The sequence below is a fragment of the Toxoplasma gondii genome, chromosome XI (assembly GCF_000006565.2).
Source record: "Toxoplasma gondii ME49 chromosome XI, whole genome shotgun sequence".
Classification (NCBI taxonomy): Eukaryota; Apicomplexa; class Conoidasida; order Eucoccidiorida; family Sarcocystidae; genus Toxoplasma; species Toxoplasma gondii.
This window is the reverse complement of record NC_031479.1, coordinates 2,029,009-2,043,367: the sequence shown is the minus strand read 5'-3', so window position 1 is coordinate 2,043,367 and position 14,359 is coordinate 2,029,009. Positions and strand designations below refer to the sequence as shown.

Here is a 14,359-nt window from a genome sequence, read left to right as displayed (position 1 = left end):
TGGCATTTGTAATTCGGTGCCCGTGTGGCCTCCCGAGTGTGACCACCGCTCTTTCTTGTTCGATTGTGGCTTGCGGCTTGCAGTCGACTTTTCACATGCAGCCAACGCTGGTCCGACACTCACGTGGAAGTGTTTCACGCGTTGCCAGCGTTACCGTGCTCTGGCAAAGCACTGTCTCAAGGTGGAAAGACAACCATGAACAAGACGTGGGTATCCAACAGTGCGACGAGCGTGGACTGGGTAACTGCTCGACTAGGCCCGTGGACCCTCATCGCAGACGACGGCAGAGTGTGGGGTCCCGAGTGGCATGATAGCCACCAAAGTGTGTGTGGATCGTAGTCTTGTCGTGCGAGTGCAAGTGAACTAGTGGTATAGCTCTAAACACATAAAGAGGAGAAAGGAATGAAAATATGACTGCTATTCTGTCCTCTAACATTCCGGCGGCCTTGTCATTTTTCGTCAGCAGCTGTGTAGGCGTTTCTCACGTTGTCAGTGGCGCAAGTACGCGTCAAGACGACAGCGTCGCATACTCTGAGAAGACATTTGCCAACTGGCAGCCAGAAATTGCAGGTCTTACACTGCAGCTGTGGCCGTAGACCACTCCAGATTGACCAGGGTTTTTGCTTCCGAGTAAAATAGCTTCACCCCTGAGTTTCATCTTTCAGGGTCACTGAAACTCTACCCGTGAGACAGGCCAAGTGTTCTCTGGGGTAGGTCAGCAAAAACAGAGGTAACCGAAATAGCCATAAGAAGTATAGAACTTGACGATTCGCAAATATGTGGGAAACTCAGAGTAGTTGAACACCATCCTCTGTTTCTTGCTTCCCATATCTTTTGTAAATCTTCCATCGAAGGTAAACGTTCGCGGTACCGCTAGGTGTTTGACATCCGGCATCCAGGTCTTTCCAATCGTAGTTGTTGTAAGCGGCATGGCAGGAAACAACAGAGTACTTGCATGCGTCCGAAAGCATTGCCTAGCGGGCACGAAAGGCGCGCAACACGGATGTCACGCAGGACATCTTTCTTTCAGTATCGGCTATAAGGCAACTGCGCCGGTAAGTTGAGTAACCGTAAACTCTACTGCAAAATGTACAGCTTTTCATACGTCGGGGCGCTGCAAAGAACACCGACGCGAGGAGCGTTCCAAAATTTTACGCAAGCTCTTGTGTGTATAACTTTCGTACCACGCAGTTCTACAGAGTGAACAGTGTGCTTCTCGCTATGGTCTGAAAAAATACTAGGGTGGCATCCAAACAGCATCGGTGTGTGCGCATGTAAAACGGGCAACCAAACTGCAATGAAGGCGAAATGTTTATTGTTGTCCGGAGCAGTTCACACAATTCATCCGGTTTGAGACTATATTCTATGATTAACCTCGATCTTAAAATCTCATCAACGCAGTGTCGACATGGTTTCGCTCGATGATAGACAGCTGCGAGGAAGGAAGAAGTCGATCACATCAGAGAGCATGACTTGTTTTCCTGAAAACACCAAACAATCGCTCTGAGAAGGAACTCCACCTTGAGTCGTCCTCCAGAATGATGGACTCGCCATTTCAAAACACTGCCGTTTCAGACTGTCGTACAGGGAGCTTTCCAGCAGGGGCAGTCAGCGTTTTGTTTTCACCGGTACAAAAACGGACGGTAATGATACACGTATTCGGGCTCTGAGAGGGAATACTAACAATGTATTATCACACATGGATCTCTGAAGGGAATACAAAAATCAATTATGTACACTTGGCCACATTGCAAAAGATCCTCGGCACCATCGAAAACACTGTGGTGAATGACCACTGCATTCCAGCCGCAAGACGACGGTAGGTGATGACACAGCTCAATCGAGAAAACGTAACTAAGAAGCAGTGTACCGACCGCTGGTCCCGAACACATGCGCTCAATCCTATTGAATCGTTTTTATTTGTCTATGGGGCAGTTCTGTATTGCCTCCTGCGAAGTAACATCTTCACGAAGTGGCCCCGACGGCATCAATCGAGGCACGGCACTAAATTGCACCACGGAACATTCGAAGGCAGTGCGTCTCATCAACGGACACTGTAAGAAACACAAGGTACAACAATGAATTGCGAGAATATGCTAAAGAATTTACGCCGATGGCAAGGGTTCTGGCGCTCAACCGCTGGGCGTTCCTGATAAAGAAACTCTCCCCAAATGTTTGTAACACGACGCATCAACTGCTGGCTAGAAAGGAACTCGCATGAATACATCAGCCAGTGAGGAGAGACCCGTTTCTCGATGTACGTAAATGAGGTAGATTGTCTCTATCACGTCATCCAAGCTATATTCGTACAAGCATTGACTGGTCGATGTCACAGAAAAGAGAGCGGTCGGCGCCTTGTTGACATCCGCAGCAAAACACATTCCCCGCTGATACGCGTAAGATCAGGGCAATTGCTCCAGACGAAGCGGCGCCTCAAAATCTCCGGTACAAATGTACTGACAAAAACGTAAGGACGTAACGACGGTGACTGTCAGTGCTGAAGGTGCTGAACTGACTCGCTAAGAACAGTAATCAATACAGTGGAGCAAGCTGGATGACAACGGTATGCTGATATTGAGGGAATCCATGCAGTGCTCCCAAACAAAAACGTGAGTCCCTTGTCAGAGACGCATACAAGCATCTACGACACGACAGAAGGGCAAATAACTGCATCACAAACATACATGGGTAAGCGACACTGTGATCCCTTAAAGGGGGTGGCGACACTACAGAACAACAGTCACATGTACTCAGATATTTGAGCGTTGAATGTCCGATGGTAGGACAAGTGAACAGGGAGCCGGTGACGGCTACAAGCCAGGAGTTCTGACTGGCATAGACGCTTTCCGCGGTAGCCGACAAAACAAGAAAAACTGCTCGCAAAGTCGTGAATATCCGCACAGGCAATGCCGGGGGAACCGCTCAAGCTGTTCCATTTACACTGGGAAAAATGTCGCAATCACTACAGGCGTGCAGGACTAAGGGCCTGTATGTTGCATGTGTGGAAACGCTCTTGCGCATACTGTATACAGACAAATACATTCCCATTCTTCTTTTTACTCTAGTGAGGAGGCGTACCACGACTCGCCAATCGGACAGTTCCCTTATAACCACAGCAATCGGCAGTCTTTGGACGCACGCCGGCTGCCAGATGCACATTGGCTACTTAACGTTCACTTTCACTTGCACGCGGTTCTCCTCGGATAGCAGACGGTTCCGACGGTCAACCTCATTCATACACAACGGCGTCGCCTGTGAGAGTACGCGGCACACAGGCAAGAAATATTTCTTCTCTCACATCCCGGGATTACAGCAACAAGAGGACACAAACACTACATAATGTTTCCTCTTACTCTCAATTACATCCGCATAGCATCCGGCGCTGGAGCACAGCAACCGACGGAAACGCACCGGATGGTTACCAACATACAAACATGATAACAAGAGCAAAAACGAGTCATCGTTTGTGCCACCCAACACTTGTTGGCAGATAAACACACAGCAAAGGCGCAGATCTGGTACAACAACACGCTTTGAAGAAAACTCATTTCTTCACCAGAACAGTAGGTCGTCGATGGGTGGACCAACGAACCACTACGCATTACGAAGAAAACCCACTGCGAGAGGACAGAAACGATACAGCTACGTAAAGTAACCGAAACGTCCTGAGCTGCTGATACATAACATCCAAATCCTTCGAATTACCCACAACTCTCGTGTTTGCAAAAGGAAACTGTGATTCAAAAGCACAGGGCGACACTGAGCTGCATTCGAGCATGTAGAGCTCTAGATGTACAGAGAACGGGCAAAAGAAATGCACCATGTGAAGCATGCTCAATATACCCCAGAGCTCAAAAACGAGAAGCACGTGAGGACGCGACCGAGAAGATGTTTTCGCTGCGTAGACACGGTCATCCAGCCCCACAAACAGTGAGTTCTATTGAAGTTTTTTAAGTTGAATCACACAACCCCAGCTTGCCGATATCCCCCTGGCGCACTCGTGCCTGCAAGCAGATCGACCAAGCTCTGATTCAGTTCACGAAAATACGTATTTTGGTTGCATTGGACTCGGCCCATTAAGTGGCATCGGGACGGCTGAGTGGTATGTGGCAGTCCCTCCAAAACACACTGTACGTGTCTGGAGCGATCCTTCATTTCCCTTGTGCTTGTTCATTGCCGATGTTAGAAACATATCCGATTCGTGTCATCCACTGGTTTGGTCGGGTCACCCTCTCGACTCCGTCTAAGGAGCAAATCTTCAAATCTACCCTCCAAGGACCAGAGTGTCACTCGTGACAAATACAGCGGCAATCAACGATTGTTCGTCCCTTCTTCCGCAACCCGGAACGTCGCAACAAAAATAAGCATGTCACCATGAGTATCGTAGTAGCTGCCCACGTGAACAAGGCCAGCGAAGTCAGCTAACTGGGGGACCTTCTGTACACTTCCATGCGTTGTTCCCTCTGCTTTTTTTGCTGTCCTTGCTCCTCATGCATAAGAGATCGCCTGTTTGTCCGTCCCTGTAGCCAGACGGAGTTTACTGGTGGTTACCATCCAACAGACGCTGCTGCACAGGAGGAAGCGAGAGTCGTCCCGTAAAGTCTATGGTGATGCTGCAGTTTTAAGTCTGACGAGAAAAGAGCGGCTCATCCAGAGTTTTTCTTCCTGCACTTTTCTCCCTTTTGTTGACGCTTCCAACAGATAACATCGTTCGGAAACCCGGCTCCTGAACCTGTTCCCACAAAACGGAGTCTCAGAGGAATCACCCCACGACGAGGCGAGTTGTGACTTTTGAGACGCAGCACCAGTCTGTGCTAACGTCTTAAACTGACGATGAATGGCGTTCTTGTCAGAACGCTCTCTATCCACGGTGCCTTCACGAGTCCCGTCGCGCATTGCGTTCTCATCAGACTGAGTTACCCACTACACAGAATCCTTTCCAGTAACATGAAGTAGAGGATTTGCTTCTTTCAACCACGCACACAGCAGCAACTGCTGAAGATCGTCGTCTCCATGCTCAGTTGCAGAACCGGAAGCAACTTGCATTCCTCGGTTCTCGTCTCGTGTGACGGTTGCCTCCTCTTCCATGGGTGCTTGTCGGTCACCCCCATCCGTGGAGGAAACGGTGACGTGATGATATTCATATGGTTGGAAAGCCTTCTTGTGTGTGGAGGCGACAAGCAGCTGTTTCCACAGTGAGGCAGCGGTTGCATTGCTTTGTCCGGAGAATTTATCGCAGTTCTGAGAAGGTGCAGGGCAGTTCCACCTCTGCTCATCGTGGTCGAGCAGGCGGCAACCCCCAACTGTTTGCTCTGGTGGGCGACGTTGACTCCAACTTTCCGGAGCGGACGCGCCTGGCTCCTGCTCCTTCAAGATTCTGAACGAGGGCGGAGCAGGGTGTAGGGACTCAGATGCCTTTTTACTCGACTTCTTCGTCGTGCGCACCGAGGCGGCAGTCCCCACACAAACATTCTCACATTTTGGGCAGCTGCCGCAAGTCGTGGTGCTACTGTCGCTGAAAATGCTACCCCAACTCGCGTTGCTGCTGCCACTGCTTGCAAGTTCTTCATGACTTGACGAAAACGAGGAGACTGTCCTCCCTGAAGGGCTCTGTCTGCTGCAGGACAGCTGTTTTTGTAGAGGCAAACACGAAGGCGTGTCTTCCTTGGATCGTTGCTCCACGCCCCGCGACCCATACTCTGGCGCTTTCTCGGAGGCTGGCGGGGTCGAAAAACCAGCCCCGTTGTTACTGGCCTGAAATTTGTGAGAAGGCCCAGACGCCGCCTCCACGCCAACAAGCGGAGGTGGATCGTCATGGCTCGCTGGGATCTTCATTGCGATGGTGAAAGGCATACCATCTTCCTTACACCTGTATGGCTTTGGCGGTCTTCCTTGGGAGTGTCTCGTGGAAAGCTCGGACCGTTGCGACGCACATAGCGACAGTTGGAAAAGCCGCTCTTCGACAGCTTCCCGGTCTGCAATGTCTCCACAGTTCGTTGAACAGCTCACGCTGCCGTTTCCTCTCTCCATCGCGTCGTCGTTCCTGCTACTCGGTGACTCCGCATGTAGGATATCCTGATCCTGTGTGGAGGCCCCTGCAACGGTGCTAGCCAGGTGGCTCTGACGGGATGAGTACGACGACGCCAACCACTGTTCTCCTTCTCTCAACCAGCGACCCTCATCTGTCGCTCCTCCCGGACGGGGTACCGAGTCGGAGGGAAAGCGGGGAGGCGTCGTATACGAAGAAGAAAGACGCGGGGACTCCTCGTCCCGCGGCCCTGTTAAGTCTCCCAACGTCAACCCTGGCGGGTATGGCGTGTCACGATTCGCGCATCTTTCCCCTTCAACCGACTTCAGACACGCTCGGCCCTCCTTGTTTGTCTTGTCACTGAATGGGCTGCTGTCATAGTTCGTGACAAGCCTCAACCCTGCATCGTTGCTTCTGTCGTTCACGGTCGCCGACAGCTTGCCTCCAGTACTTGGGGTATCGACATTTTGGAAGTCCTGAGTGGATCGCGGAGGGTCAGGCACCTTGACCGGGAGAGGCGGCGGAGGCGTAAGAGCTTCAGCGGCGGCGGGACGGCCGTTGACCCATACAGTCGCTCCAAGGCGAGTGATGATGTCTAACAGCCGTCGCTGTTCAGCCTGGGGGCGACACTCGATTTCCCCCACCACATATTGCTCCACCAGGCGCTTCTGTTGCTCTCGAGTTATCTGACTCTGTGTTTTGAGGCGTACCTCCCAGATGTCTGACAGCCAGTGAGGGGCGATGGAATGACGACAGAGTTGCCCGTCAGGGGTTGTCAAAATTGGTCTGGTCCCGATGCAGTACTGTTCAAATCGAGGATCAATCTGAAAAGACAAAGCGCCCGCACAAGGGGAGTAGGCTTGTGTCTTCTGGCCAAGGCTTGGGGGAGACGAGTTCCAAAGAAACCATGCAAATGTGAGGTAGTGAAGGCACCTCGCTGCGCTCGCCAGACGCAAGGGCGAAACCACCGAAAGAATGCCAAACGGAACGCAAAGAAATGGGACCCAGGATGTCGAGGTTTTTCCCACATAAAGGCGATTCGCAAAAAAAAAGAGTCACCGCTTGGAACAGAACCGACGCGTGAACCGGCTCCAATAAACAACTTTGACAAAGTCAAGAGTGCATAAAACTCCATCACCAGTTCGCTGTGACAAACATGAACATACTCATCCGAAACATCACACGTGCTGAAACATCCCTTTCCAAACGTACCTCGCAGGTCATTCCGGGAATTCCCCTCGTCGTAACGAGGCGGACTTCGCTGACGCAAATGTCGCGCACGACGAGACGAGCATATTCACGAGGATGTTTCTCTAACGCTCTTGTTTCAAAGGCTCGGACCGTTAAGTCCAAACAACCACCAGGTAGACCCAAGCATCCCCACAGTCCACGCCCTGCAGCAGATCCCCCACTGTTGCCTCCTTCGCAGGACAATGCCAGCGGTCTTGTCGAGCCACATTCCCGCTGTCTATGTGATGGAGAAGCAGGACTCTCTGCATGCATGCCTCTGGATGCATATGCGTTACCATCGAGGTGCTGGGCACCTAAATATCCGGAGACAAAGTCGTTTGAGCCCGAGGCAGGCGTGGAAGGCGCATGCCATCCTGGCTGGTGGAAAGAGCCGATTTGCGAGGCAGACGACGACAATTCTGGAGGTGGCACGGGAGAAGAAGGACCGGGGAGCACGGACGAGGGCACGCACCCCATAGAATAACGCCAGACGTTGTGCTTGCGACCTGCGACGCAGATTAATGAGAGCAGCCCAAGAGAAGAAAATATACTTTCAGCCGTTTTGAGCAACACCCATGGAGCTTCGGCCTGTCCTCGACGCATTCGTTCCCGCCCACGATACTTACCGAATGCTGCCGCTCCTCCAAAGCCAGGTGGTAACCCAGAAACTGTAGAGCCCGTGACGCCATCGCCTACATCGCCCGGCTGAGGGCCAGGGGAACCTTTTGGCGATCTGTCACAAAGTTCAAAAGGCCCAGCTGCCGCCGTCACTTCTCCAGATGAAGATGAAGTTGTACAGTGTGTATTCGGGCTCGACATTCCTGCTTGTCTCATGCCTTCTTGACCTCGTCCCGTGCATCTCCCGTATGCCCCGGACACCTGCTGGGACCCTCGTGTCCGGGTTGTCGGATGCTGTAGCGCGTAAGCTCGCAAAAGATTCTCCACTTCACGTTCGAACTGGGAGAGAAATTCCTGCATGCGCTGGAACTTTTGCCTCTCGCCGGCCTGAACAAAATTGAACAGAGAGGAACAAGCAACTGTGTGGAAGTGAGGGAGGCAGCCCTGAGAAAAACAGTCCAGAACGCTCACATCGGATACAAAAGCTCACACTCGTTCTCCGGAAGAAAGCAAGCGTAGAATACCATTGCTGACTCGAATGTGTATAAGGCTCTCGCTTGCAGTCTTTCTGTCCTCAGAGAGATGGTAACGCCGGAACTCCGAACGACGTCAGTGGGTCGAGAGTTCTTTCCGAAGCGACGCAAGGCAAAACGAAAGATATTTTGGGCTCCGTTTTTATACTGACGTGGGCATCGGCAACTACAGTGACAACATGGACTACGCACCTGCCTGATGGCGCAGCCAACTGTAAGAACTTTGCCGCCGAGTCTGCCAGGTGCATTTCGCTCCTGCAAGCCTCCACATTCCAGCTTCAGAGGCTCATCAAAGCGAGGCAGAAAAGTAGCCGTCAGATGATTGAAAGCTGCACCGACCCAAGGAAGTATCGCAGGAGGCAGATATAGAATCGCCAACTCCAGATGGAGAGAAGCTGCAAATGTATCGCAGATGCCACCGGCGTGAGAAAGGAGCGTATAGGCAGCTTCGTGAAGCAGTGGCGAGAAGCAAAAGTAGCTTTTCTTTGCCCCCAGAGAGCGCACCGACGAGGTTGGAGAACCACCCTGAGGATCGCATGTGGACCCCAATCTAGGCGGCAGAGTAGGCGCTGAAGGAATGTTGTTTCCATCTCCCCGACCACCTCCCACACGTTGTTTGCGCAACGACAGCGCGCCTCGAGACAACGCGGGCTGAGAAGACCCGGAGTCGTTCAGGTGCGCCAGCGCTGAGGGCACGCCAAATTTGATGATTCGGCCAAACGGCAGATTGAGAGGCAATGTCAGCAACAGCGAAACCGGTGTTGACGATACAGTTGGGGGAAAGGATACCGGCACGGGGGTGAGAGTCGGCATAGGGACTGCTAGAGGCACATGCCGGGCAGCGCAAGATTTTGGAGGAGCAGGGACGAAACGCTCTGGGCAACTCGCAGGGTAGGACTGTGCATATCCATTGCAAGATGTCGCGAAACGGTTACCCAAGTCCGGATTTCCACGTTCCCGCTCTGGAACTACCTTCTGTCGCTCATAGATGTATACATCGTTTAGTTGTCCTTGTGCACAGCCGTTACCGTGCGGCGGACTGCTTGGAAGTACGGGCCGGGTCAAGACTTGTGTCGGCGAGGTCGCATTCCTATCGGTTCCCGAATCGACCAGGGCCTGTGCCTTGCAGAACGATTCGATCGGAAGGGACTGGAATGCAAAAGTTCTTTCGGATGCAGTGGGAGGTTCTCCAATCCGCTTCTGGTGCAAATGCACTGTAGCCGTATCGCCAGAGGCATTGGGGACCAAGAGGGTTGCGGACTTGCCACAGGAGAGCCTCTCGGAGGGCGGAGGCACCGGTATCACACTCTCTTGTTGGCCGTGGGAGCAGGGACGCGACAGAGATGACGGACATCGAGGTACAGTTGAGACACAGCCTGCCGACGCAGAGTCACAGCTGCAGGGTGTCATTCTACCTCGGGCCGCGTGCAGCGACGATCCCAAGGTGCTGGGGGTGAGGTCACCTGTGGGCACCACGTCTCTCCACGCACATTCATCAGAGGCCTTAAGGTCGCATGTCTCATGTTCTGAAGGCTTCGAACCACACCACGGACGGCTGCACGCCGGCGAGGCTCCAGAATGGTCGGCTCTGGCGCAGGCAGCTTCCCCGACTCTACGGAAAACTTCTGGAACCGACACTGTGGCCTCTTCCGCGTGTTGCCGACACACCCGTTCAAACAAGTGTGTGTAGCAGGCGTTCTCTACTGTACTATCATGCGAAACATACACGCTCTTCGATGACATAGGAGAACATTGTCCTTCCGGATCCTTCGGTGACCATGTAGTTGCCACGCAACAGCTGTGAGTTGCTGCATTCTCCAGGGGTCCCTCGGGTCGCTGTACCGGTGGGAGTCTGTGCAGTGGTGATCCATATTCCACCGCAGTAGCATTGAGCTCACAATTTTGGAGCGCTAGGCCGCAATAACGGGTGAACGAGGACGCTGCTGGCTTGTGCGGCAGACCCGGAGGCGGCTGGGGAGGTGGTGCGCATCCGCATCGTGCTGTCGGAACCCCGCCAGCAAATGGGTCTACAGTATTCGGGCGTTGAGAGTTTTCTGTTGTCGTACTCCAAACAGAGCAGGGAAGTGAGGAAACTCCGGCCGCGCCGCATAGCGCCCGGTCTTCTGTTGGAAACCGACACAGTTGATCCGCCCGAAGATTCTGCGAGCAATCCGCCGCTCCGGCGCACGGAGCAGGACTCGACGCGCTTTGCTGGTCTGCAGTTGGAAAATGTGGAGCTCCCATACTTCCGGACTTCTTTGTCTGGGGTACTGCCAAGTCAGTGCATCCTTCTTCATTTGAAGAGGGGCTTAGTCCATCCTTTGATAGCTTTGTCAAAATGGCAGGATACGACGGCCCCTCGGAGACCGACGGAAGAGACAAAGAAGATGCGTGGGAGCCACTTGAGAATGTTGGTTGCACATTGGAGTTGCTCAAGCTTTCAGAAACTAACCCGAGCCGTCCAAGGCTATTCAGCGCTCGGGAACGACATGACGAAGGTGTCCCTGAAGGCGATGTGCTCAGGCTGCTCGATGCAGACCATGTGGAATCATGCAAATCTCGTACGTCTACGCGCTTTCCGTCCCAGAGAATTTCGAAGGGCGAGAAGGCAGGAGTTGGACGTGAGGGGGACAGGCCATCGTGCAGTTGCTGCGGCTTCACAATCTTATCCGTTAAAGCAAGTGAAGGAGATGGGACATCCCCACCGGGAACAAGGATAGCCTCAGTCGTAGACGACAGTTTTGCCTGCCGCATGTGGTCAACCGCAGATACAGTTGCGGTGGAAGGGGACGTTGTACCACCTGAAATTGGGAACATAGTACCGCGGTCGCTGCTGTTCCACTCGGAAAGGACTGTGGGCAAGCAAATCTGTGAAGCGGCACCCCGTTTGGTTGTCGATAGAGAGGCATCTATCCCAACTCCCGACGCAGTCGATGTGAGTGAAGCGACCTCCTCCTCTGCCTCTGCGCCCTTGGTGGCTTTCATCGGCCTTGACGAGTCCGAGACCAACCAGCCAGCTGGCGGTATTTCTTCGCGTGGCTTTTGCAAGACATCAGACTGAGTCGTGGTATCCAGCAGACCTTCTACGGAGCCACTATTCGTTTCGCCGTTGATACCAGTTCTCGGTGAGTGAGGGCAACACTCAGCGAGAGACCGGGTACGGTCGGATTTCCCTGCTTGGGCATCCATGGGTCGGGTGCAGAGACATGCGACTGCAATGTCTACTTTTGCATCCGTTATTAAATTTTCTGCAGTCCGCCCATGCGGAAGCCTGCGACTCTGCTCTGCCTCGTGTTCTCGTCCTTTAGCAAACCACGATGTTTCCGATGCAAAATGTCGGCCACTTTCTGCCGACAGAGAACTTGCTGTTGCACCGGGACGAAACGCACCGCATGGCAACGTTGCCTGCTGCGGCGCCACGTTGTTACCTTTGGACATAGCGGAAGAACGTGACGAGGAAGTTGCAGCCGAATGAGAGGATGGCAACTAACGATTTTTGCAGAGTTGATTCCAATCACATTACGGTAGCTGATCGCGACGAAAGTGCCAGCGCCGACAATGTGGTTTCCGTCGGCGAACCTCTCCGAACAGAGATAAGGATGTGGACTTATCAAGTCTTGGACTTCGGTCTCCACGTCTGACTCAAAAAATTACATTATCCACGTAGGAGTTCTTCATCTGACCGCCAGAGCTTTATATCGCGTCAGACACGGCGGATAGCCCGGATGAAGTGGGCACACAAGCAAATTACAACGGTGCCCGATACTTCTTTTCGTCTGACTGGTCCGATGCACGGGATTCAAGATCAGTTGTGCAGATGCAGATTCGTGGAAACGGGTTCATAAATAAAACGTTTGTCCTTAATAATGCGGACATCGGCTTCATGCAAGGGTAAGAGAATAACCGCGACCACACATTTCACCCGATGGATCGCCACAACCGTGGCTTTATGGAGAGTTATTTGGGCTTCGGATTGAGTGCTTTTAAACCAGCCGACATGGATGCCGCCGATTTAGTGTCCGTCACAACGACCGCAATCGGGGGTGAACCGAGAAAAGCTTGTGACGAACCCGATGCAGCGCATTGCTCTGATCAGGTATAATCCTTCTACACAGAAAGCGTCGTCGACTTATTCTGAGTTCTCGTAGAAAACGGAAGGCAAAAAACTCAAAACAACGCCACGTCATTGACCGCGGAATGCCGCCACCGGTGGCAGTGCTAGGTCGGTCCTAGGACGCATGACACACGAGCTATTCGAACTCGGTGCTTGGATGTGCTGCAATCCGAAGACTATGGTTTTTTCTCTAGCATCCAGAGAGGAGAGTCGTCCTGGTAAAGCACTTAGGCAAGACAGTGTTCCTGTGAACACTCCGCACGATGCGCTACCAACACTGCACAAAATGAGGCAAAGCATGAAAGTGCTCTTTGACCTCTGGGCTTTCACGCCGCGGTGACCGAGTACATCGTGCTCTGGAGTGGGAGCTGCCGTTCACAACACGCGAGCATTTCAACTCCGCATGGTGGAACTTGCCCCTGTTCGCACTAGGAGTTGGCACAGCCTTTCTGTCTGTACACGTAGCTTGCGAGGCCAACAGTAAAAATGGAACAAAATCGCTCACCGCCAGTCCGGCAAGACGTAGTCCGCAATCGACGGGCCGACGGCCGCGCTTGACGTCGTGCAGTGACCCAGCAGGAGGCAGCATGAAAATGGGCAACTCTTCGCACTGTCGGCACTCTGTTGAAACGTACACCAATATCAACGGACATACATAGCCACTTACACATGGACTAGCGGCAACGCATTCACTTGAGGGAATGCCTCTTCCCCAGAAGATACATACACATGTGGGGCCACACGGGGACACCGAGGAACGTTGCTCGGGTCGCCGGAAGTTCAGAAAGACAGATCCTACGGAGACACAGCTCTTTCTACCGCCCGATTAGCTTTGGGGCGAGCAATGGCTCAGTTCTTTGGTTCCCGTTAAGATCTGCCTGCCTTCGATTAAGTGGGTTGTTCCAGCTTCCTCTCTACGACCGTCCACTCAGACAGCTGGCGCACACCGGTGCACGCGGCGCGCTGGCTCGAATTTGCATTGCGCATGAAGATCGAGGAACAAGCGGAAAACGCACGTCAAGACGATCAATTTGCCAAGAGAGTACACCAACGTGAATTTGTGTCAGCGCGCAACAAGGAGTCTCTCCATGAGATATTTTTCCCAAGTGCAACAAAGCACTGCAGCATTCTGAACGCACTGTGTACTCTGTTAAACTTGAGCGGCAGTGTACTGCTCGTCCGACCGGCCAAAGAGATCACTTTCCGTACATGATGCAGAGTGATCGACAAAAAGAGCAAGATCGGACTGGTGGAGAAGACCGAGAAGGTTTCCCACAAAAAGGGGGAGAAAAACGTAAGTGACTGATTGAGGAGGGCGACGAATGTCCTCCCGTAGACAACAAAATCCTTCCGTCCCGAGTTTTTTTTTGCACACTGCGGGCACTGCGAGACGGTTGCACTGGGACGTGGTCGAGCACAGTGCGTCGCTGGATCCGCAGATAGGTCGAGCACACTGTCGCCTCGGTGTCCAAGAAATAATCGAAGAGCCCAGTGACCACCCCACGGCCGATGACAAAAAGGATTTGGCAAAAGTGGGAGAAACGAAATGTGTGCAGCCTGACGGTACGCACTATTTTCCGAGACACAAAATTCGAACTGGCTCCACTAGTGTCCTTGGATGTCTCGAACGCCATTGCGTAGTGGGGCTACTACGCCCCGTACCAGGCGTGGTCGACGTGGAAAACACCAACAACAAGCGATCCCCGTAAAATTGGATGCAGAGACGCGGAGTCAAAAGAAGAAGATGTGGTAAGCTTCCTGACAGGACGGAGGTTAGAGACCTGAAGGCGGTGGCTTCGATCTGACAGGAATCCGTTATTGTTCCGTACGGAACTT

The 14,359-nt window shown here is 52.8% G+C and overlaps 1 protein-coding gene across 1 annotated transcript; it reads right to left on the bottom strand.

Moving 5' to 3' along the window:
* Nucleotides 1-654: 654 nt before the first annotated feature.
* Nucleotides 655-13,986, bottom strand: TGME49_311380 (hypothetical protein). Its single transcript, XM_018782671.1, has 5 exons — nt 13,029-13,986; nt 8,602-12,543; nt 7,885-8,263; nt 7,241-7,764; nt 655-6,852 (listed from the first exon to the last, which is right to left on the bottom strand). The coding sequence occupies exons 2-5, from the start codon at nt 11,845-11,847 to the stop codon at nt 4,924-4,926; spliced, it is 6,078 nt and encodes a 2,025-aa protein (XP_018635522.1). The 5' UTR covers nt 11,848-12,543; nt 13,029-13,986; the 3' UTR covers nt 655-4,923.
* Between the last annotated feature and the right edge of the window lie 373 nt (nt 13,987-14,359).